Source organism: Camelus dromedarius, chromosome 1 (assembly GCF_036321535.1).
Source record: "Camelus dromedarius isolate mCamDro1 chromosome 1, mCamDro1.pat, whole genome shotgun sequence".
Classification (NCBI taxonomy): domain Eukaryota; kingdom Metazoa; phylum Chordata; class Mammalia; order Artiodactyla; family Camelidae; genus Camelus; species Camelus dromedarius.
Window position 1 is genome coordinate 70,551,914 of NC_087436.1, and position 21,855 is coordinate 70,573,768.

The following is a 21,855-nucleotide window of genomic DNA, read 5'->3' on the forward strand; positions in this document are numbered from 1 at the left end:
CATGAACTAAAAATTAATAAATATTAATTAAGTTACCAAATGAGAGTATAGGAACTGTGCTTCAAATATGGCTAAGCCCCCACTCCCCTCATTTCCATTTTGTTACATTGTGTCATTTTCCTAGTTGTGCTTAAAAAGAGACAGAGGATAGAAGCAGAGTAAGAGATCTTGTGAGGAACTGGGGCAGAATATATATTATTCATTCTTTCATTCATTCTCTTACTCATTGTTTCATCCCTACTCTTTTGGGTAACTTCACTGTGCACAAGATAGGCACCAAGAGCAGTTTAGGTAAGAGACGAAAAGCTGCAAAGACAAAGTACAGCGCTGCATAACGACACATCAAGCAGTGGATATTAAATGTCTTAATAGATGTGCACATTAAATGTTGTGGTCCCTCAGGGTGGGAGGAGATTGCATCTAGCAGAGGAAAATAACTTACCTGAAATGCTCCTCCTTTTATTTGTGACTTACTCTACAGGGGCTGGCGACCGTGTTTTGGTGCAGCTTATGTAAAGATGGATTAAAGGGAAGGGTAAAATAAGGACAGTTTTCAAAAGTTAGATATTTTCCATTTCAGAGTTCTTAATGTAAGTTGCTTTGGGCAAGCGGTTATGTTTTTGTGTAATTGAAAATATCCGAGGTTTACTTAGTTATATCTAATTCATTAATATTCAAAGTGACTATTAGGTGTACGATACAGTGTTGGTCTTTAAGGAAGGTGCGTAAGACACAGACCTTGTTAGACCTAGTTAGAGAGAGGTGGCACATCTTCAAAAGTTAGATAATAATGAACAAACTGTATATTTGTTGGTGCCTCAATGAATAGTTCGGACAAAAAGTATTGTAATGGTTTGAATAAAGGAGGAATTCATGTTTCTGGGAACGGTTAGTATAGGTTATTGGAAAAGATAGAATTTTCAACTGGGCCTTAGAAATTGAGTCAGAGTTAGGGAGGAAAGAAAAGAATATTCTAGACAGGGAAAATGAAAAAGATCTGAAAATGAGCGGGTATGTTCTGTCATAAGACACTTCCGGGTTCCCGTGGGACACAAGGTTGGACCCACAGATTGGGGCCAGAGTGACATGAAAGGCCAGCTGGCAGTGGGCATGGTGAAGAGGTTTTTTCCCATCTGCCATCTCTGATTGGTGGGTGGTGGCTGCCCAGATGGGCGCGGAGGCCAAGTTCAGGCTCCGCAGGAACGAGTGTGAAGGTGTGGAAGTGACGTCTGCCGTGGGACTGGTGGTGGCAGTGGGTGTGGCGGCATTCCCGTCCCACATTTGCCTTCTTCTTGTTGGCAGTGGGAATTTGGGAGCAGTGGGTGTCCCCAACCCTTGCAGACCATCATGTCATCGTAAAGGTGGACATGGGTCAGAGATAACCACGCTGGTGTAGGATCCTCCAGGAAATTCTGGAGCTACTCAAAAAAGCCAAAACACGTTTTAACCAGAGGACAGAATGAAAAAAACAAAGAAAGAAAGAAAATCAAGGTATGTGAGAGGCATTAACTTCGCTTTGATCTACAGGCCTTATGTTCTGACAAAGGTGATTGGATGAACTTGACAGTTTCTCTGTCTCCCTCCTTTCTTCCCTCCCTGTCACCCTTTCTCATTTTTTTCTCCAGGTTCTCTTTTGTGATGAAACTAGATTAATATTTACTTAGAACCGTAATCTATTCATCTGTGATGCAAGTTGATTTTCTGATGCTTTCATCTCCCCACTCCCCCTTATGAAAGTGAGGCTGAAGGGGTTTCTTTATTTTCCTCTTGTTCTTTAATTGGCTGTTTCCCAGAATGTACGCACTTGTGCTCTCATTCTTGAAGCCACTTAATTCACTGAGATAAAACATGCAGAACTTTTGACTGTTTTCTTTCTTACCTGATGTATTTTCAACATAGAGGGCTTTTCCAGGCCAGTATCTGTGAGAGCTTTCTTTCTTAGAAGCTAGGCATATTTTACTAGTAAGGGCCAGTAATTTTAAAACAGATTTAAATCTTGTATTTTATCATCATCATCCCATTTTCAGGTGGGGAACTTGAGACACAGAGATGTTAACTAACTTGCCTCAGGTCACACAGCAAACAAGTAACAGAGTTTGGATTCAGACCCTGGCAGCTGGGCTCCAGAGTCTCAGTGCAGTGCTGTGTCTTGTATTTAGCTCATTTCTTTATCTGAATTCAGGGCCTTGTGCATGCCAGCCATGCTCTCTCCCGCTGAAGCTATACCCACCCTCTGTAAAATCTTATCAGAATTGATTTGAAGAGTGGTCGTCTTCTTCCTATTGTACAGTTTATGAAATGGAGTGAGCATCTTTTCTATGCCCAGGCGAATTGTCATTCTCCTGTCTAAGTTTGGATCAGCTGCCAACATTTTATCCTTTGTGCTTTCCATGTCAGGAAATGTCTCTGAGCACTCTTTCAATGGGAAGTTTTTGTTTTGGCCAGACTCACTTCCTCTGAGACATTGTTATCATTCTGGTACAACCACTTGCCTTACTATTTATGCTAATGAGTTTGCCTTCATTAAGTTTCTCTGACTGTACGTCTGGAGTCTCTCAAGTGGTGAACGGCAGCATCACCTACATTCCTGTACTCAGCTAGGTCTTCTGCAACTCCATTTGTGTTTGCCATAGATTTCACTTCTAGCATTAGCACTTCTTGTTTCTGTGCTGTGCTTCCATCTTTGTCGGCCAACTCCCCCTTTCGATTATCCATGTCGTATAAACTTATCAGGACAAGAAGGCAACACAGCTACTCACTTTGCTGTCTGTGCCTGAACTGGATGACACATGTGGTGACCAGTCACTGACGGACTTTGAAAGAGGCACTGTGATTGATCACCATCATGAAGCACATGTTATTTACATAGTAGTATTATAATATGCAATCACACACATGTTATGTACATATAATTATGTACACATAATAATGTACATAACATGTATTGTGTACATATGATTATATGCACATAAATATGTAATTACATGCTTACATAGTAATTGGTGGACTGAAGAGCTAAAGTTTGTCCTTTAAACAATTACTCACAGTTAATATAGCACGCAGCTGACATTTCAGCTGTGTTGTAGGGGGACTAGTATTACTTAACCAAACTCTGGTAGCTGTAATTCACACTCATCAGACCTACGCAAAGTGAGGGCTCCCTCAATTCCAGACTATTTTATGGATACATGTGTATTTTTCTTTACCAAAATAGGATCACTTTATGCATATGATTCTGTAGTTTTGTTTTTTCATTTAATATATGGTACAGATGTAAAAAAAAAAAAACTCATCTTCATGTTTTATGACCACATGGCATTTTATTGAATGGGTTTCGTGTAGTTTATTTAACCAATCTTCCTTTTAAGCTTTTTCTGTTTTTCTCAGTTATAAACTATGCCACAGTGGTCACTTCTGTAGTTACGTCTTTGTGATAACAGCAATTATTTATTTGAAATGAACATCTTTCTAGTAGCAGAATAACTGGCTCACAGGATAGGTACAGTTTTAGAACATTTCCATATTTTTTTCAAATTTCCCTACAGAGAGATCTTCGCTTTTAGGCTGCACCAGCCATGTAAATTAAGAGGTGCCATTGCGTGTGTCCTAAACCCTTGCCAATACTGGGATTATCATTCTTTTTAATTTTTGCCATTTTAATTGGTAAAATGTATCTTATTTTATCTTATTTCAGTAATTAGTTTTGATTACTAGGTAGGGTGAATATTTTTCATGGGTTTATTTCTAGTAAATGTATTTCGATATTTATGGAATTTTATTCTGTCCTGTATTATAGCAGCTTTCAGATGATAGGGATTTTGTGTTTGTTTTATTAGGTTGAATACATACATTTCTACAAATTTCTACATATGTATATCTGTGTAGATCTGTGTACTTGGTCTGCATTCACGTGTATATAACATTTTTGGTTTTACCTAGGGCTGAGAAAGAGTATCTGTGGCCCTTGGTTTTGTAGCATAACCATCAGTTTCCGGACACTTTCCTTTTTTTTTTTTTTCTGAGAAAGAGAAAATAACCCACGACTTGGGGGAAATTCTAGTTAATTTTTCATTACATGATTTTTCAGGAGACGGGTCAGGAGGAGCTACTAGGGCATTCAATTATGTACTTGAGCGTATTGGACATTTTTTTCCCCTCAGGTGTACAATGTTTTACTTGGGCTTGTTTTTCAAGGGCACTGAAGTGTGACTAAACATTTTTGGGTACCGCCATCATGTAAAGAAGAGGCTCCGTCCTGTTAAATATTCCTTCAGCAGCTTTGCAGTGAGGCAGCCACGGGCAGTGAGGAGCCTGTGAGGGCTTGAGCTTTCGGCATTGGACGCGGGGAGGGTGGCGGGGGGGTGGGGGCCTGGGAGAAACTCAGGATTGGGGTGCTCTGTTGCCCCCTCCCACTGCTGTGGAAGAAGCGATTGGCTCAAGCTGGTTTCTGTCTAATGCTTTCGGATGGGTCCCTAGTGAGGAAGGAGGGAAGGTCATGCGGTTGGACCTCAGCTCATCTGAGGGCTAAAGGTTCTTCATCGCACACCACCCAGAACCTCAGTGCTGTCCTTCTGGAGGGCGGTGGAGAGCTTAGAACCAAAGGAATAGAGAAGGGCTTGGATTCCTTTTTGTCTTTAGGTTGGGGACAAGGGAGGCTCATCAAGGAAGATGTCCACGGAAAATGTGGAAGGGAAGCCCAGCAGCTTTGGGGACAGAGGAAGAGCTCGGAGTCACACTTTCCTCAGGGTTGTGCAGCCAGTGTTTAACCACAGTATTTTCACTTCTGCAGTCTCTCCTGCCGCAGAACGCATCCGATTCATCTTGGGCGAGGAGGATGACAGCCCAGCACCCCCTCAGCTCTTCACTGAACTGGATGAGCTGCTGGCCGTGGACGGGCAGGAGATGGAGTGGAAGGAGACAGCGAGGTGAGGCTCAGCGGACCGTGTGGTAGCCACCTGGGGAAACAAGGACGGGGCAGGATGCCTGTCTGTGAGCCCCTTCCTCTAACCTGAGCACTCTGAATGACTGATGAGCACGAGGCTGGCTGGATCAAGGAATTAAAGAATTCTCTTTCTTCTCTTTGACATTGACAGAGATTCAGTACACCCTTAATTTCACTGCCGGAACATTGTTTCCTTGGTCTGCATTCTTATCATTTTCACACTTACACAGAATTAGAAGTAAATCTCCACTTATATGCTATGTAATAGCGAAATATTTAAAAGAGATAAACTGAAACACCTAAACAGGATAGCCTAGAGATTTGCACCCACAGTCTCCACATGCCTAGGTATCTTGTGAGACCGTGTCTTACTGATGGCTCATTTCCTGTTAGGAGGGAGGTTGTGAAGACAATAACTCTTACCCACAAACTTGCTATTATTCCAAGTAAAAATCTGTCATCTTTTAAGTACCCAGTGAAAGCAAGTAGAAGGTTCACTTGCATTGGGAATGTTAGAGACTTGTGTTCAATTTCAGACTCTTGTCACCTGTCAAGATGTGTCACACTCAGTTTTTCAGAACTTTGATTTCATCATCAATAATTACTGGATAATAATGCCTACTGCATATAATATATATGTATGCTATATAAGATACATAATAGATAAGTGTAAAGTAAGCTAGATATCTAATTATATCATGGATATTTATATACATACATACACATATATCTGGAAATGCTTTGTAAGTTGTTAAGCACAGCACAAATATCTAAAGTTTCATTAATCTCACAATAACAGAGCTTTTCTTCTTTTCTTCCTTTCTATATGTAGATTTGGTTAACACTCTACTCTAAATCTTCTATGACACAAAATCATGTAATATAAAGTTGTTGATATGATGCAGTTTTTGGTCTCTCATTGTCCTTATATGGACAGTCTGTATTTGATCGTCCACAGAGTAATGTTAAATATGCCTTTTATAGACTGTAATTTAATTCAAATCAATTAAATTCAACCAGTGTTTTTTGAATGCCTAGTACATATTGGGCCCTGTTTTAGGCCCTGGGAACACAGATGTGAGCAACAACTTGTTTCTGCTCCTCCATCTCTGGTGCTCCCTCTTGAAGCCCTTCATTCTTTGCACTTTTGGGGCCTCATTCCATGAGACAGAAATTGTCTCTTATTCCCCTCTCTCAGGACCAATAACCCAGATATTAAAAGTCCTCTGCAAAGAACACTTTTTTTATATTGAAGTCTAGTCAGTTTACAATGTTGTGTCAGTTTCTGGTGTAAAGCATAATGTTTTAGTCACACATATACATGCATATATTCGTTTTCATATTCTTTTTCATTATAGGTTACTACAAGCCATTGAATAGAGTTCCCTGTGCTGTACAGAAGTAACTTGTTGTTGTAGTAGATAAACAAGATTGTACTGTGTAGCACAGGGAAATTATACAGGATCTTGTGGTGGCTCACAGTGAAAGAGAATGTGACAATGAATGTACGTATGTTTATGTATAACTGAAAAATTGTGCTCTACACTGGAATTTGACACAACATTGTAAAATGACTGTAACTCAATAAAAAAAAAGCTTTAGAAAAAAGAAGTAACTTCTTGTTTACTTATTTTATATATAGTAATTAGTATCTGCAAATCTTGAACTCCCAATTTATCCCTCCTCCTCCTTCCCCCTATCGTAACTGTAAGTTCGTTTTCTATGTCTGTGGGTCTGTTTCTGTTTCTCTGTAAAGTATAATTTTCATTCATAAAACATTATCCAAAAGAAGACTCTAAAAGCAAAGACTTTTATTAGTATCTCCATTTCATTCTTTCTAACAGGAGAAAACAGAGTCAGAATCATAATGGTGCAGCCTGAGTTAAGTGTTGGGGAGACTGTGGCTTTGCTGCTAACTAGCTATTCCATTTTGGGCAAGTCGTGTAGTCATGTCGTCTTCCCGAGCTTGAGTTTTCTGTTCTATGAAATGAAAGCCATACTAGGTTCATCCTCTCTAACATCATGTGTATCTTCTAGCTCTAAAGTTCCATCCCTGTGTGTATAATGGTGTAATCTGCTGTGACTAGGAGACCTACCTTGAATCCTACTTTGATCCTAAAATTCTGTGCCAGTGCCCGTATGGAGTAGAATTCAGGTACAGCGCTCTGTTTTTGCTTTCCATCAAATGCAGACTATTCTTTATTTTATATGCCCCCTGGTCCAGGCAATGTGAAGAGATCACAGCTCATTGTATAGGTAATTCAACATTTCATGAGATGGACACAGCACTTTCATTTTAGATTCTTAAAGGTTAAGATGGTCTTGAATACCGTGTTTAAAGACTGTCCTTGGGAGCATGTATGTCATTTCAGTGTTGTCATTGGTCCCTGAGAGAGTATACTGCTGGAGAGGAAGTGTAGTGGGAATGTCCTGTGTACCGGGAAGAGACATACTCACAGAGTCTACACTCTATAACTTCTCCTCTATAGGACTTGCCACAATTACTATTAATCAACCATATATGCGATTTTTTTTTTCATTTTGTCTCCCTCGTTACACTAATTCATCTGAAGTCAGAGACCACCATGTCTGTCTTTCATTACTGTATTCCCAGTGCCTTGCAGCACTTGGCATAATAGGTCCTCAGTAACATTTGTTGAGTGTGATTAGTTGAGAACTGATTGCCTTAGAATCTACTGTTCTAAATATAATAATTTCTTAGAAATTTTACATGATTAGAGTTGAAATTCTGTGATAATCCATCTCTTTCTGACTGATGGCAGCTTAATGACAGACCCAAGGTACCCAGCACACCAAGTGTAAAGCCCAAAAGAGGACCTTTGTTTGATGTTTCAGACTAATTCATCAATATGCTGGTGCCATCTGTGTTTAGTTCTCTAGCCCAGACTTCTTGCCTTGTTTGATTGAAAACAAATGTTTGAATGGGCAATAGGCATCTGAGATCACATGTTGGAAACTGAGCTTCTGATCTACCCACCTCATACCTGCTTCTCCTACAGAATTCCCCACCGCAGTGAACAACTCCCTTTTTCTAGTTCCTTAAGCCAGAAAGATTGGAGTCTTCCTTGATGTCCATCTTTCTCTACATCGCTTACTCGATCCATTGGCAAACCCTATCTAGTTTACGCTCAAGAGTTATTCGGATATTCAGAATCTCACCATATCTCACATTCAACACTGTCACTACAGTGGTTCAGGTCACCATTATTTCTCATCTAGATTACTGCAAACACTTCCTAATTATACCATCTCCCTGAACCCGCCCTTCCCTCATGAACTATGCCCCGTGATCTCTTTGACCTCACCTCCTACTTCTCTCCCCCGCATCCGCTCTGCTCGAGCCTCACAGGCCCGATCAGGCTGCTGTGTCAGGGACTTCGCACTTGCTCTTCCCTGTGTCTGACATATTCTCCTTGCTGAACTGCTGTACCCCACAGTTCCCTGTATGGCTCATTTCCTCACCTCCTTCAGGCCTTTGTTCAGATGTGACCTTCTCAGTAGCTGCGTGATCTAAAACGGAAACTTCCCCCAAACCTTTCGACCCCTTGTCCTCCATTGTATTTATCCTTTGCACTGACCAGCATTTAACATATTCACATATCTTGTTGTTGTCTCCTCCCAATCAAATTAAAGTGCCACGAGGGCAGGAGCTTTTGGCTGTTCTGTTCACCACCGTATTCCCAGTGCCTACAACTACCTGGAACATAGGCCATAATCAAGAAATGCATCTTTATAGAGTGAGTGAATAGAGACATGGACCCTTAGTTCTGAGTGTGTGACTCCACCTAAATTACGTTGGGAAGTTTGGAGGCGTTGTGCCTCCGGAAATGATTCAGATTTTCGGTGATTTTTGCTTCCTGTAACAGAACTCTGCTTCTGAATGTTTTTACAGCAATTTCTGACTCCCATTTACAATGTCCAGTTTCCAGACATGATAGGGCTATTCCACCCCCCCCCCCATGAAAAGCTCTCAAACCTTCTAGACTTGTAATAAAAGTTTACATTTGAAAATGCAGGGTGGATATTTTTCTGGCTAACATAAAATGAAGAATTCCTTTCTTGGTGAAAACCCCAATTAAGTGGGCTGTTTTATTCCATAGAGAACTAACCCACCAGACTTCTCCAGCTTAATGTAGTTTCTGCTGTGAGCCCACATTCCCACAGAACACAACAGAACCCTCTTCGGTACTGTCCCTCTGGGTGTTCTGTACTTTTTTCCGTTGACTCATGACTTGATTGACCAAGAATATCCTGCTTGAGTCTCAGCATTACTGGAGTTTTAGTTCTACTTCAGGAAGTTCAGGAAAAAAATAAGGAAAGTGGTTCCAGTGGTAGAGAAAATATCCCCATTTAAGTCTCAGAGAGCCACAGTAGTTATATAAAACCATAAACAGGGGAAGTCTTTATTTACGTGAAGTACAGCCAACTCTACCACCCTCTTCTTTCACATCGTTTCTCTGCTCTTCCCTTTCCTAAAAGTCAGGACTTTGAATTTTCACTGGCACTTCCAATAGAGAGCACAGGTTAAAGACTGTGCAAAGGGTAGAATGATCAGGACTGAGAAAGGCATATGAACAGGGAATGCAGAGAATATTCTTTTTAAAAAGAGTACTCCTAAGTGTGAGGTCATTAGGATACTGACATTCAGTGACATAGCAGTAGATGTAATGAAATATTTGGTATTAGTGAAGAAGTCTGTGCTTCTTATTAAGAATTTTTAGGTGGCTAGGCATTAGCTAATGGATTCATGAAGCAAACCAGTAAAAGAATAAGTCATGGTCCAGCTTTGGTGATGGCCCAAAGCCAGGAAGAAAGGCTATCGCTACCCTCCACTGCTCCAAACCCTTTATTTCTTTGAGTCTGTGATGTCTGCAAGCCTGGTTATTGGCTTTCAGTTTCCCCTCAGTGAATATTCAGGTGGGCCACTTTGGGTTTCATCACTGTTATAAGAACACATGTTAAAAGATCACATCCCCAATATGATCCACGTTTTACTGCCAAACCTGGGTGAAAAGGAAAGATGTCACAAGTTTCAACAAAGCCAACAAGCCAACAAGCCAACAAAGGAGAAGGGTGTTGATGTTTCAGTCCTAGTGGGACAGCACAGAAGGACCCCCATTCGTGTTTCTGCTCGGCAGAATGACTCTGCCTCCCCCGAAGAACCTGATTTCAGGGCCTGCCCATCAAACACGGTCACTTGTGCTTACCTTGGGACTTTGCAGAGGGACCTCTCTCTTTCCAGTCCACACTGCCTTCTCTGTGTCTCCTCTACTGGATTACACTGGAAAATTCCATTTCAGACCAAGTTTATTTGTTCTGTAAGAAAAAGTCTGAGGGAGAAGGAATTTAATCATCTATGTGATTATATGTGGTTACTACACTGTTTTGCAATAGCTTTTGCAGTTGATCTAGAAATTTAAGAATTCTTAAAAACATCATTCATCCCAGATACACACTCATGTTGGCTTCTTTTATCTGTGATGAGGCACTTATCAGTTAGCAAGAAATTTATTATTGCTCTAATAGTTTTATGTAGTTGGTTATATTCCAGGGCAAAGGTCAAGTCTATTTTCCACCATAAAATTGGCATGTTTTTAAGTGAGAGGTCTTGTCTTTTCTTAATTATATTTAATCATATGATGGGAAAGTTGCAAAATTCAGTGATTCCCAGGGGGCCTTCTGTTTCTTCAACAAACTAGTGAAATGCTATCTGGTTGGCAGTCACTCAGAGTGTGTTAAATTGCAATGTACTTTATCATTATTCTTCTAAGACCTTGGAATAAATAAACTTCACCTAATAAACTCCTCCTTCAAGGTTACAACAGTTTTGTAATTGCCAGCATTTAAAAAGCCAACTTCTGAAATTAATTTTCCTGTAACATGTCAAGTACTAAGACAAAAGGAAAAGTAGGAAACTTATTGCAAATATATGGTTACTCATAGTTATTATGAAGGATAGATAGTAGCTTTTAGTACATTTTACAATAAAAAAAAGTCTGGTTTTTTAAAAACATAATTACATGGTTCTAAGGCACCTTTACAAATTCACTGACACTCGAATAGGCTGAACTTTGGTACCTTTGCCTTAGCCTTTCCTATAATGGGTTCTGATTTGAACTGAGTAGTTTTCGGGTTTTTTTCCTCAAATTTGTCCTTGATCTGTGAGGAAGATAGACGTAGTATGGGTAGTTTCTGGGATGAAATTATCTGCAAACAGTCTGTTTCAATGGGCAAACCATTACTTTATGCCTGAAGCAGTATGTTGGATGTACAGTCAGTTCCTTGAACAATTTGAGCAATGCCTTTTAAAGGAATTTAATAGTCATCATCCCAGAGTTCCTCTTGTGCTATTCTCTGTGCTGTGCTGTGACATCATCACCGCATTCAATATTTACTGAACTCAAAGTGAAAGAGATGCTTCAACTGAACTATGAGATAGTACTTATCCTTTAGGAATGTAGATGCTAAGGAACTGGCTGGTTCTGAGGCTACATTTCCATTCCATTATGGTTAAATCTTGACCAAATCTTGGCTGCTATAATCCAGGAGGGTGAGTAATACTATTCCGTAAATCTAAGCTAGTTGGGGTTTATTATTTCTAATGTACTTTTAGAACTTGTTCAAAAATCACATTCAAGATAAATTGTAGAGAGGAATGAAGTAAGAGATAAGTCAAAAAAGAATGCAGTGGTTTTGCTACTTTTTTCTTTTTTTAAAGAAAATTTTATTAAACTTACATAGTGTTGACAGTGGAGGATGATGCCAAAAACAAGCCTACTGTCACACATTGTATGTAAGAAAGGCTTAGTTTTCTTTTACGAAGTGCATTTGGCCATAGAGATTTATGGCAACGGACAGAAGGGCAACTGGTTATCATTTAGTAAAGATAAGAGGGGTGTGAAGGCTGTATGTATAAAACACTCCCCTGTACTGAGTTTCTAGTCAGTTTCTAGCTGATCCTTGTCATTCTTCTTGGACTGAAATTTTGTGACCAAAGATTCTATCCCTCAGCTAATAAGAATACTCTTAGGAATAAAAACAAGGTCACTGCACTCTCGATAAATAACATGATTATATGTAACCCTGACTAGGTTTCATATACTATGGAATCTTCTATCTTCTAGAGTCTCACCTTAAGCAATAAATTATAACATCAAATGTAAATGTGGTTCAGATACTAGTTACCAACAAACATGGCTAGAGAGTCTGTGAGTGAGCCTGAAAAGATAATATGCTTAAAGTTAGCCAATGTAATACAGTCCATAAGATAATTACTCTCAAAATAACCCTATTACCCTTTATCGTTTTGGCAAATCCATAGAATTCTGTTCTATGAGTGTGATGTAAAATCGTCATTTTTCTCTCACTTCCCTCTATTTCTGTGTTTCTAATACCAGCCGACCTGAAGAACTACTAATTCACACACACACACACACACACACACACACACACACACACACACACACACACACACACAAAGGGTCTTTCAGAATGTTTCACAACCACTTTCGTATAAATAAACAAGATCCAGTTCTGGAGTTTTAGAAGCTCTTTGGTGTTGGCTTTTTACTGTGAGGAAAACATAAAAGCCTCCACCGCCTGCATCTTTGGGGACACAGGGGAAAGGAGGAGGGTCTTAGAACTGGGGGTGAGGATGGGGATAAGGTTGCCGTTGAAGCATGGGAGTTTCCTGACCAGGAGAGGGAGGAGAGAGATTTGGGATACGGCCGATACGCTTCTGAATCACATGAGTGTCTGGCTTGATTAAAATTCTGAGTTCCCTTTGACATTGTGGCTGATCTCTTGATCTGTTTTCACTCCTGGTTCTACTAATGTGGGTTTTTTTTTTTTTTTTTTGACTCGTCTGGGGTGGTGAGCAGTCTATAAATAATACCTTATGTAGAGCTTCCTCTGATCTCTGCCCTTTGTTCTCCTCTTTAGTGAATTGGGTGAGTGTTTAGCTTTTTCTGGGAAAACATTTTTCAATCATTAAACCTTTGGGTGAAGAATGCAGAAAAACAATTTTTAACCCCCTCTTTATCTTGTTCAGTATCTTTCGGAGGTTTGAAGTGACAGAAAGCAGCATTTCTCTTTGAGTCGTAATGAATAGCAAAATGACCATGCTTTCCTGTTTTTCTTTACCAGTGTAGGAAGAATAGGTATGTGTGATACGCGGGATTAAACTTTCCTCATTCCCATATGTTGCTGAGTTATCAAAGTGCCTACAGTTAGAAAGAAGAAGCTGTGAAAGGGGGTTGTTTGCTCCATCGCTAAGGTTAACAAGAGACCTGTTATTATCAGAATAGATGCATTATTTGCTGAGCTTGTGTACTTTTAAACACACATGGAGCCAAACTTGAAGGATCGAGCTTCCATTAGCATCTCAACGAGAAGGGAACATGTCAGCTGAGATACACATTAAAGTTAGACACAGCAACACACGCTGGCCTTCTTTAAGCATTAAAGGGAATTTTGTATCTGACCACTTCACACACTGTATTTTCAAATATTTAAGATAAGCATCAGTTCTTAACTGATATTTCACCTTGTGTAAACTTGCCTTGTGAAGTCACTACAGAATTCTCACAATGTTGGTTATTTTTACATACTGTAGGCTCTACCCCCATGGAGAATTTGCAGTGCATATTTTTCCTACATTATTTAAAAAACTGGGATCAATAATCATTCTTAACGACTTCACGTCTACATAGAGACAGATAGGAAACCAAGGAGGCGGCGTTGGCTCCTTTCGGTTTGTTTTCTTTCTCTCTAACATCGGGGGGAGGAGCAGTCTAGTGACTCTGTTTGGCGTATTTATAAAGGTAATGCAGTTAATGATGTAATAAGCTTTTAAAACTCCACAAAAGATGACATTTTGGGCGTGCTGGTGGGAGTGGAGCTGGAGGGGTTGGTGTTGCTTTTTCCAGAGGCGGTTAGAACACTTTTAACAGCTGCTCACTAATCTCTTGTTTGTAGGTGGATTAAGTTTGAAGAAAAAGTGGAACAGGGTGGGGAGAGATGGAGCAAGCCCCACGTGGCCACCTTGTCCCTGCACAGCCTGTTTGAGCTGAGGACCTGCATGGAGAAGGGCTCCATCATGCTGGACAGGGAGGCTGCGTCTCTGCCACAGTTGGTGGGTAAGTATGTCGCTTTATGTGCCTGTCCTTTCTGCAGCCCTACCTGCCCACCCACGAGTCTCTGTCCGTGCACCTGACTCCTAGTGTCAGCAGAGTTGAATATTCTCAAAAGTTTATTCTCTCTGTTTTATATTATAAAACTAGTAAGGTTTATTGCAGAAAGTTTGGAAAATACAGGCAAATATTGAGAAAAATAATCACCCATCATACCTCCATCCAGATATAGCCATTGGTAACATTTTGGCATTTTTCCATCCAGTTTTGTTTCTCCGTCTTCTCTCCTATGCTTTTCACTTTTACGTGATTTTTAAAATTACAATTGGGACCATATTTATATGTGCAGATTTGCATTCCTTCACTTATTAGCATAAAATTAATATTTGGAATGGAGCCCCTCACCCCTCCACCTTGGTTATATGGGACTGGAGTCTGGACAATAGATTTCTAGAACTCCTTGACCTTAGACATTGCACTGAGCTTCTCTGGGCCTCAGTTTTGTCATCTGTAAAATAGGGTTTAAATCCTCTGGGAGAAGGAAACTGGTCTAGTTCTAGTCCTTGAATTGGGGTGATTTCGTAGGTGGAAGTCAAGCTCCTTTAGCTGTATGTAGAGAAAGGTTAGATGGGGGCAAGGAGCCAGTGGAACCATACGGATTAGTAACTGAGTCAGGTCAAGCTGATGCCAAGTATCATTTGTACAACCCCCAGTGAGTCACTGAACCTCGTGGTGCAGGGCAGCGTTGGCATCTTGGTAATTAGCGTTGTGCAGCAAATGTTAACTCGTTAAGTTGAACACCTTGGGCACATATCACTACATTCCAAAGAGTAGTAATTGTTTTCATTTTCTAGAAAGAGCCTGGCCTAAGCTGCCTTATTACCCTTCAAATCTAGTTGTGCTGAAGATCATGTTTTCCTTAAGAAGAGATACAGGGGCTCTGCTTCTTGGTCCTAGGACAGTTCCATGACTCACTGACCACTGGACCTGTAGGAATGACCGCACTTCCTTAAGGGGTCTGCAGTGTGCCTGCTTTGGGACTGTGGGAAGAGAATGTGGATCATGGCCCCACTGACCCATGTAAAATTCCTGTGTAGTTTCAAAATTTCATTGAGTAGCTGTAGGCAAAGAGCTTGTCTGTGGCATCTGTGTCCTTATAGACCATGGGAAGGCTACAGCATTTGTATTGGAAGAGAAGATTAGTTCTCACATCAGGCGTATGTCTTACTTACTTATACATATCCAGTTTTTCTTCGGAAAGCTTGTTAGTTAGATTTGCAAAGAAGCCCCATACTGTCCGTGCATCAGAGATGCTCAAGGTGCAAGTGGAGAAGGGAAGAGTGATGTGAAGATGCTGAGTGGCCAGAATTAATTGGGTCATACATTTACTCAGCAACGGTACATGAGCGTCTACAGTGTGCCAGACTCTATTCTAGGCCCTGGAATTAAATTTGCAAATCCACCACTTTGTAAATGGGATGAGTTACAAATCCACATCCACATGGACAGTGAGAAGATAATGTAGGAAATACTGCTCTTTGTAGAATTTTTCATGTCCGACAACACAGGTGAGGCGGAAAGTGGATGCTTGATGTATGAGGAGAGGTCCTGGCTGACTGTACCCAGGGAAGGTGAAGCCCAGCTGCAGAGACCGAGAAGCAAAGGGGAGGGATGGTTTCCCAGGCGATTTGTTTCACTGACTTTTCTTCATTTGTTAAAATCTGTGAGAAAGATTGTTACCCAAAAAAGTATCCTGGTTAGCAAAAATCAGTCCAGTTTTTGAGTGAGAATTGCAATTTCTGTTTTCAGACTTTAAAAACTAACCTGGGGTAAAGATGTCTCAAGTTAGAAGTCAGAAGTGCATAAACGCAGGGCAAAGTCAAAATTAAACTGGTGATGGGGCAACAGGGAGAGAGTATGTGTCGTGGCTTAAGGGTCACCAGAAAGTTTCCTACATTGAAAAGAAAAAGGCCTATCATATACCATGGTTACTTCCTGAAATTCCACCATTTGGAAGTTCATCTCACTGAGCCCAGGGTTTGCTCTCTATGAAAATGCACATGCTCTCCGGCATCTTCAGCCCATGAGATGCAGGGTGGTGGTACAGAAAGAGTGGTGCGTTTAAAGTTGACAGGGTGGTTAAAGTCTACGCCTATGGACAAGGGGCGTCACCTAACCCTTTAACAGTCTCTGTTTCTCACCTGTAGAATGTGGATGAAGGGAGACCTCTCAGGGTTGTTGTGAGAATTGAATGAGGACCTCAGCTGTAACTGGTCCTTCCTTGCACGACTGTCCCAGTATAAATGAGTTTATCCAGATCTTTCTACATGTCACCTTGTGGGGGCAGAGTACAGACTGGGTCAGGCTGAGAGATGCTCAGGGACTTCACCAGCAGGAGAAAAGATTCTGAAAGGTGCAGTGGATGGAGCTAGAAACAGCTTCACAGCTTCTTTGCTGTGCCTGGAGCTGATCAACAAGGGTGACCCGTTAAAGTCAATTGATAAACTTGGGCTTTTCTGTAAAACTGTCTCTGGGATCTTCAGTGCCAGAAAGAGCTACTTTAAGGAGTTTCTGACCTTTGGTTACTAGCTGACCCTTTTCCATGTGGTAGAAGACAGAGTCCCACATTATACTGGAAACTTGTTAGCCAATGACCAAAGAAATGGAGAGTTCTTAGTATATTTAAGAAAAATTTATCAAGCATTTTACATTCACACTTTAGTTTTCATTACTTCTTATTATCAGCTGTGGCTTTTTCCTCTAACCACCATACATTTACTTTAATAATGTCATTAAGGTTTAAACTTGAACACCACTAGGTCACTTTGAGGCATCATCATGCAGTACTGAGTTTGCTCTGCCGCCCCAGAGGCAAGCAGGCAGAGAGTCAGCATTGTCATTCTGGAGCTGATAATACAGAAAAACAGTTCAGAGGCAAATAACACACATTACAAGCAAAACGAAGAAAGAAAGAAAAATGGACAATATTTGGAGGAGCGGGGGGAGAAGAGTGTGTTTGAGTGAGTGTAAGTGGCTGAAAAGCAATGCTTAAAAATCCTCTGAAAGAATCAAAACCTTATAGCAGGTTAAAAAACATGCAAGAAAAAGAGAATGCCTTTATTTCAGGTGACCAAAAATGTCACGGTAACTTGATGAGCTACTGTCATTATTTGTTGATTAAAAAAATATTTTTCTGGCAAAGGGTGAAGGGAAGTTGTCTCGTGAAGGGTGCTGTTAATTCCGAGTTGAGAATTCTGTGCATCTAAGTCTTAAGATGCATTACCCCTTCACCCCAGTTTTATTTCAACAAATGAGAAGAAAAAGAAATCATGGCGAGTGTGACTATATCAAATGAATGATGGCATGATTTCTATTTTTCTTTGCAGTCCACCTGCTACTCCTTCTCAGTGGCCTGCCCGAGGGGCCCCTCCCTCTGCAGGTGCAAAACTACCGCCACGTGGGGGCCACGAGTAGTGGGCCCCTGCTTCAGCAGATGTCACTTCTCACACTTGTATAAAAAATTCAGCACTATTCTGATTCTCCTCAGGACCTCTCCTAGTTTTCTTCATGAAGCTCCCTTTCTGAACACTAATAGAAAATTTTTTTATTTACAGGATAAAACATCACTTTTATGGGTTATTTTGATAGCTTATTATTGCTATCATATTATAGTTTTACATTTAAAGGGTGCCATTCATATACGAAGCCAAGTACAAGGGAGTTTTCCTCCCTTCCTGAGTTAAAAAAAAATTTATAAGCCATTTCAGGTACTTTATTATGATGGGAAATGGATTAGGAAAATGTAGATCTATTTTTGGAATTCTCATCTTTATATTTAAAGGCATTCCTGAGCCGTGCATGTTGGCAGATGTGTTAGTCATGTTGTTTCTTGCTTTTAACACCTTTTATATTTTCAAAATGGTAATAAATTTTTTTATCACAAAACTAAAATATGTCCATTTTTAGTAATGCAGAAAAATATAGCCTACAAAAGTCAAAATACCTCTAATCTTATCTTTCAGAGCTAACCTGCCAGCAGTTTTCTGTACATCTCTGTTTACACATATGAAATTTATTTTACAAAATGGGATCAGGCTATATAACCCTCAATCTGGCCTTTTAAACCTAAAAACATGAATAATTCCATATTATTAAATATAAATATCATTTTAATGGCTGCAAAATAGTCAATAATCTATAATTGGGCATTTAAATTGCCTTCAGGTGTTTATTATAAAGAAAAGAAATAAACATTACTGGGTTTTTTTGGTGTGTATGTGCATGAAATAGATTACTTCTTGATTATAGATTTCTAAAGATGAAATGTTCAAAGGGTTTGAACATTTGAAAGGGCTTTGTTCTTTATTGGCCAAGTGGCCTTCAAGAAACGTTGTACTGGTTATTTCTGTCATTATCAGTGTGCAGCCTTGCCTCTTGCATACAGTGTTCACATCACTGAGGACTAGTCTTAAATTTTGCCACTTTGATAGATTAACAGATATAATTGGTTAAATTTCTATAAATTTGTTTAAATTGTGTGTTAGTCTTGAAGTTGAATATTTATTGGGCCTTTGTTATTTCTTTTAAGAACATTTGTCGACTTTGACCTTGTTTTTTGGTTGCATGACCATCTCTCTCCAAATTTTTTTTGGTCTCGGGTTTCCTTTTTAAAGAAAGAAAAGTATTGTATGATGGGAAGATCTAAACTGAATCAGAAAACCTGGCTTAATGCCGGAGGCAGAGCGGGTAGCCTCTAACTGGGGCTTACCTGTGAGCCGGTCTCCCCTCTCATGCTCTTTTTGCAGCTATGTAACAAGGGATCGAGCCTGGTCCTTCCTGAGATTCCTTTCAGCTCTGTGATCCTCCAGAGCTGGTGCTTTCTTTCCCCGTTGGTAGTGTCTGTGGGATTTTGAACACTAAAGGCTTAATTTCAGTGTAGCTGTGAAATATTACTGCCTTCACTTTCCTTGCAAAGTTTTGTAGTTTATGCTTAAAGTGATCCCTGTAATGTGCACCATGTTTATGGAAACTTAATGAAGGGCATAAACCACACAGGTGTTTTCACCTGTAAATCACCTGACTGGTGATTTCCAGGCATCAGTCACAGAGCCGGCTGTGCATATACACGGATTGGCTGGAGATTACAAGGAGGGGGAGAATAGAGGGAGGCCCTGCCAGGAAGGGTAGATAAGAAACATTTTAATCCACAAGCCTCGAATTAGAGTAGGCGTTTGATAACACTTGCAGCTGATAGGCTGGGGCTGTTTGTTTATTTTTATGATCTTGTAAAATGGACTTCCCACATTGATTAAGACTTAAAGGGAAAGTGGACGGATTGTGTTTGGTAGCACTTAATTATTTTACTGTGGAACAAGGGGTTAATTATAATTACAGGGTCCATTCTGAGAGTTTTACTGAGTGGGGTTTCTGTAATTAAAAATGCTCAGAGCTAAAGGCCACTCTCAAACCAAAACATTCCTATGGGAGAAACTCTTCCTGCCTTGCTCAGGCTCTCTACTAAGTGGTCCAGTGTTATGTGACATTTACGGCATCTGTTGTCAGTGAGGCAATGTGATGGGAAGTCCTGGATTCAGCCTCTGCTTGGCTCCCAGGTAGCCGACTGTGTACAGTGTAAATCGTCAGCTTCTAGCTATGGGCTTTGAGACCAGTTCTGTGAGTGCTTGTTAGAAAGACGGACTTCTGAGAGGCGCCATCATGCCCAAGCAAAGCTCCTTGAACTGCTGTCAATAATATTGTAATGACTTTGCATGGTGACAGACAGTTACTAGACTTACCACGGTGAACAGTTCATAACATATATAAATGCCAGTGGGAAGAGATGGGAGTGGTTTGGAGCTGCTGTTATCCTATCAGTCCCCATCAGTTTTCCCATCAGACTTTTGGAAAAGAAGAGCTTTTGTTTTCTTCTCCACCTTTGTATACAGAGAAGTTTGCCCGAGAGGAAGATACTGACGTGTGCTTGATGCACCCATGCGCCTCCAATAGTGGGCCCTGGATGCGTTGTTCTGGTTCTATGCCGGGGGCAAAAGCTCTACCTGCACATCGTGAGCTGTTGTCCTGCCGTTGAATACCTTGCACAGATTCTGTGATATTTTGTCCTGAGCCCCATTCTGAACAGAGGAAATGTCGACTTGTGATGTGACATTAGAAATTTTTCAGAAAAGATTTTTTTAAGGCTGTTTTATTTTATTATTTTTCATTGAAACATAGTTGGCATACAATGTATTGATTTCAGGTGTACAACATAGTGAATTGGCATTTATATACATTATGAGCCGATCACTACTGAAAGTCTAATAATTATCTGTCACCATACAAAGTTAATAAAATATCATTGACAGTATTCCCTGCACTGTACGTTACATCTCATGACTTACTTATTTTACAACTGGAATTTTGTGCCCATTAATCCCCTTCACCCATTTTGCCCACCCTGTTACCTCCTCCCCTCTGGTGACCGCCAGTTTGTTCTCTGTATCTATGGGTCTGTTTCTGTTTTGTTTGTTCATTTGTTTTGTAGTTTCCACATATAAGTGGAATAATTTGTTATTCTTTTTCTGTCTGACTTATTTCACTTAGTGTAATACCCTCTAGATCCATCCATGTTGTTACAAATGGCAAGATTTCATTCTTTTTTATGGCTGAGTAATACTCCATTGTGTATGTATACACACACACACACACACACACACACACATCTGTTTTATCCATTCATCTGTCAGTGGGAGCTTAGGTTGTCTCCATATCTTGGCTGCAATGCTGCAATGAACATAGGGGTGCATACATCTTTTTGAATTAGTGTTTTTATTTTCTTTGTCTACATACCTAAAAATGGAATTGCTGGATTGCACGGTCTTTCAATTTTTGATCTTTTGGGGAACCTCTATACTGTTTTCCACAGTGGCTGTACCAGTTTACATTCCTACTTAACAGTGCATGAGGGTCCCTTTTCTCCACACCCTCACCAACACTTGTTACTTGTTGTCTTTTTGACGATAGCTATTCTGACAAGTGTGAGGTGATATCTCACTGGTTTTGATTTGCATTTGCCTGATGATTAGTAATGTTGAGACTCTTTTCATATGTCTGTTGGCCATCTGTATGTCTTCTTTGGAAAAATGTCTATTCAGATCCTCTGCCCATTTTTAAATTGAATTGCTTGTTTTTTTTATATTGAGATATGTAAGTTCTTTATGTATTTTAAATATTAAGCCCTTATTGAATATATCATTTTTAAATATTGTTTCCCATTCAGTAGGTTCTCTTTTTGTTTTTTTTGATGGTTTCCTTTGCTGTGCAAAAGCTTTTTAGTTTGATGTAGTTCCATTTGTTTATTTGTGCTTTTATTGCCTTTGCCTGAGGAGACATATCTAAAAAAATATTGCTAAGACTGATGTCAGAGAGTGTACTGCCTATTTTTTTTTTTCCATGAGTTTTATGGTTTCAGGTCTTACACTTAAGTCTTTAACCCATTTTGTGTTTATTTTTGTAAGTAGTCTGAGAAAGTGGTCCAGGCCTAATAGAAATTTTATTTTTTTTGTAGTAAGACTGAGATATTAAAGTTTCTACAAAATTCTGGCCAGGTTATAGTTTAAAATGACTAATAAAATATATTGGAAAGGCTTATTTGGATCTAAACAAGGAGAATAAGCCCCCTTCTTAGAAACGACTAAGGCATAATTTTGTACTTTAGTCTTTCTTTCATTGGATTAATTGGTGTTCAGATAACCTGATATGGGG

At 40.0% G+C, this 21,855-nt stretch overlaps 1 protein-coding gene across 6 annotated transcripts in view; it reads left to right on the top strand.

Annotated features, from left to right (window-relative positions):
* SLC4A4 (solute carrier family 4 member 4) overlaps positions 1-21,855 on the top strand; it is a 310,190-nt gene that overhangs the window by 119,270 nt on the left and 169,065 nt on the right. For 4 of the 6 annotated variants that reach the window (XM_064485250.1, XM_064485254.1, XM_031470303.2 and 1 more), the window contains exons 4-5: positions 4,790-4,925; positions 13,940-14,100. In XM_064485250.1, coding sequence (XP_064341320.1) covers positions 4,790-4,925; positions 13,940-14,100 — 297 coding nt within the window. Of the gene's footprint in view, positions 1-4,235; positions 4,314-4,382; positions 4,531-4,789; positions 4,926-13,939; positions 14,101-21,855 lie in introns of those variants that run through there. The other 2 variants (XM_031470318.2, XM_031470313.2) reach the window with 2 other exon arrangements.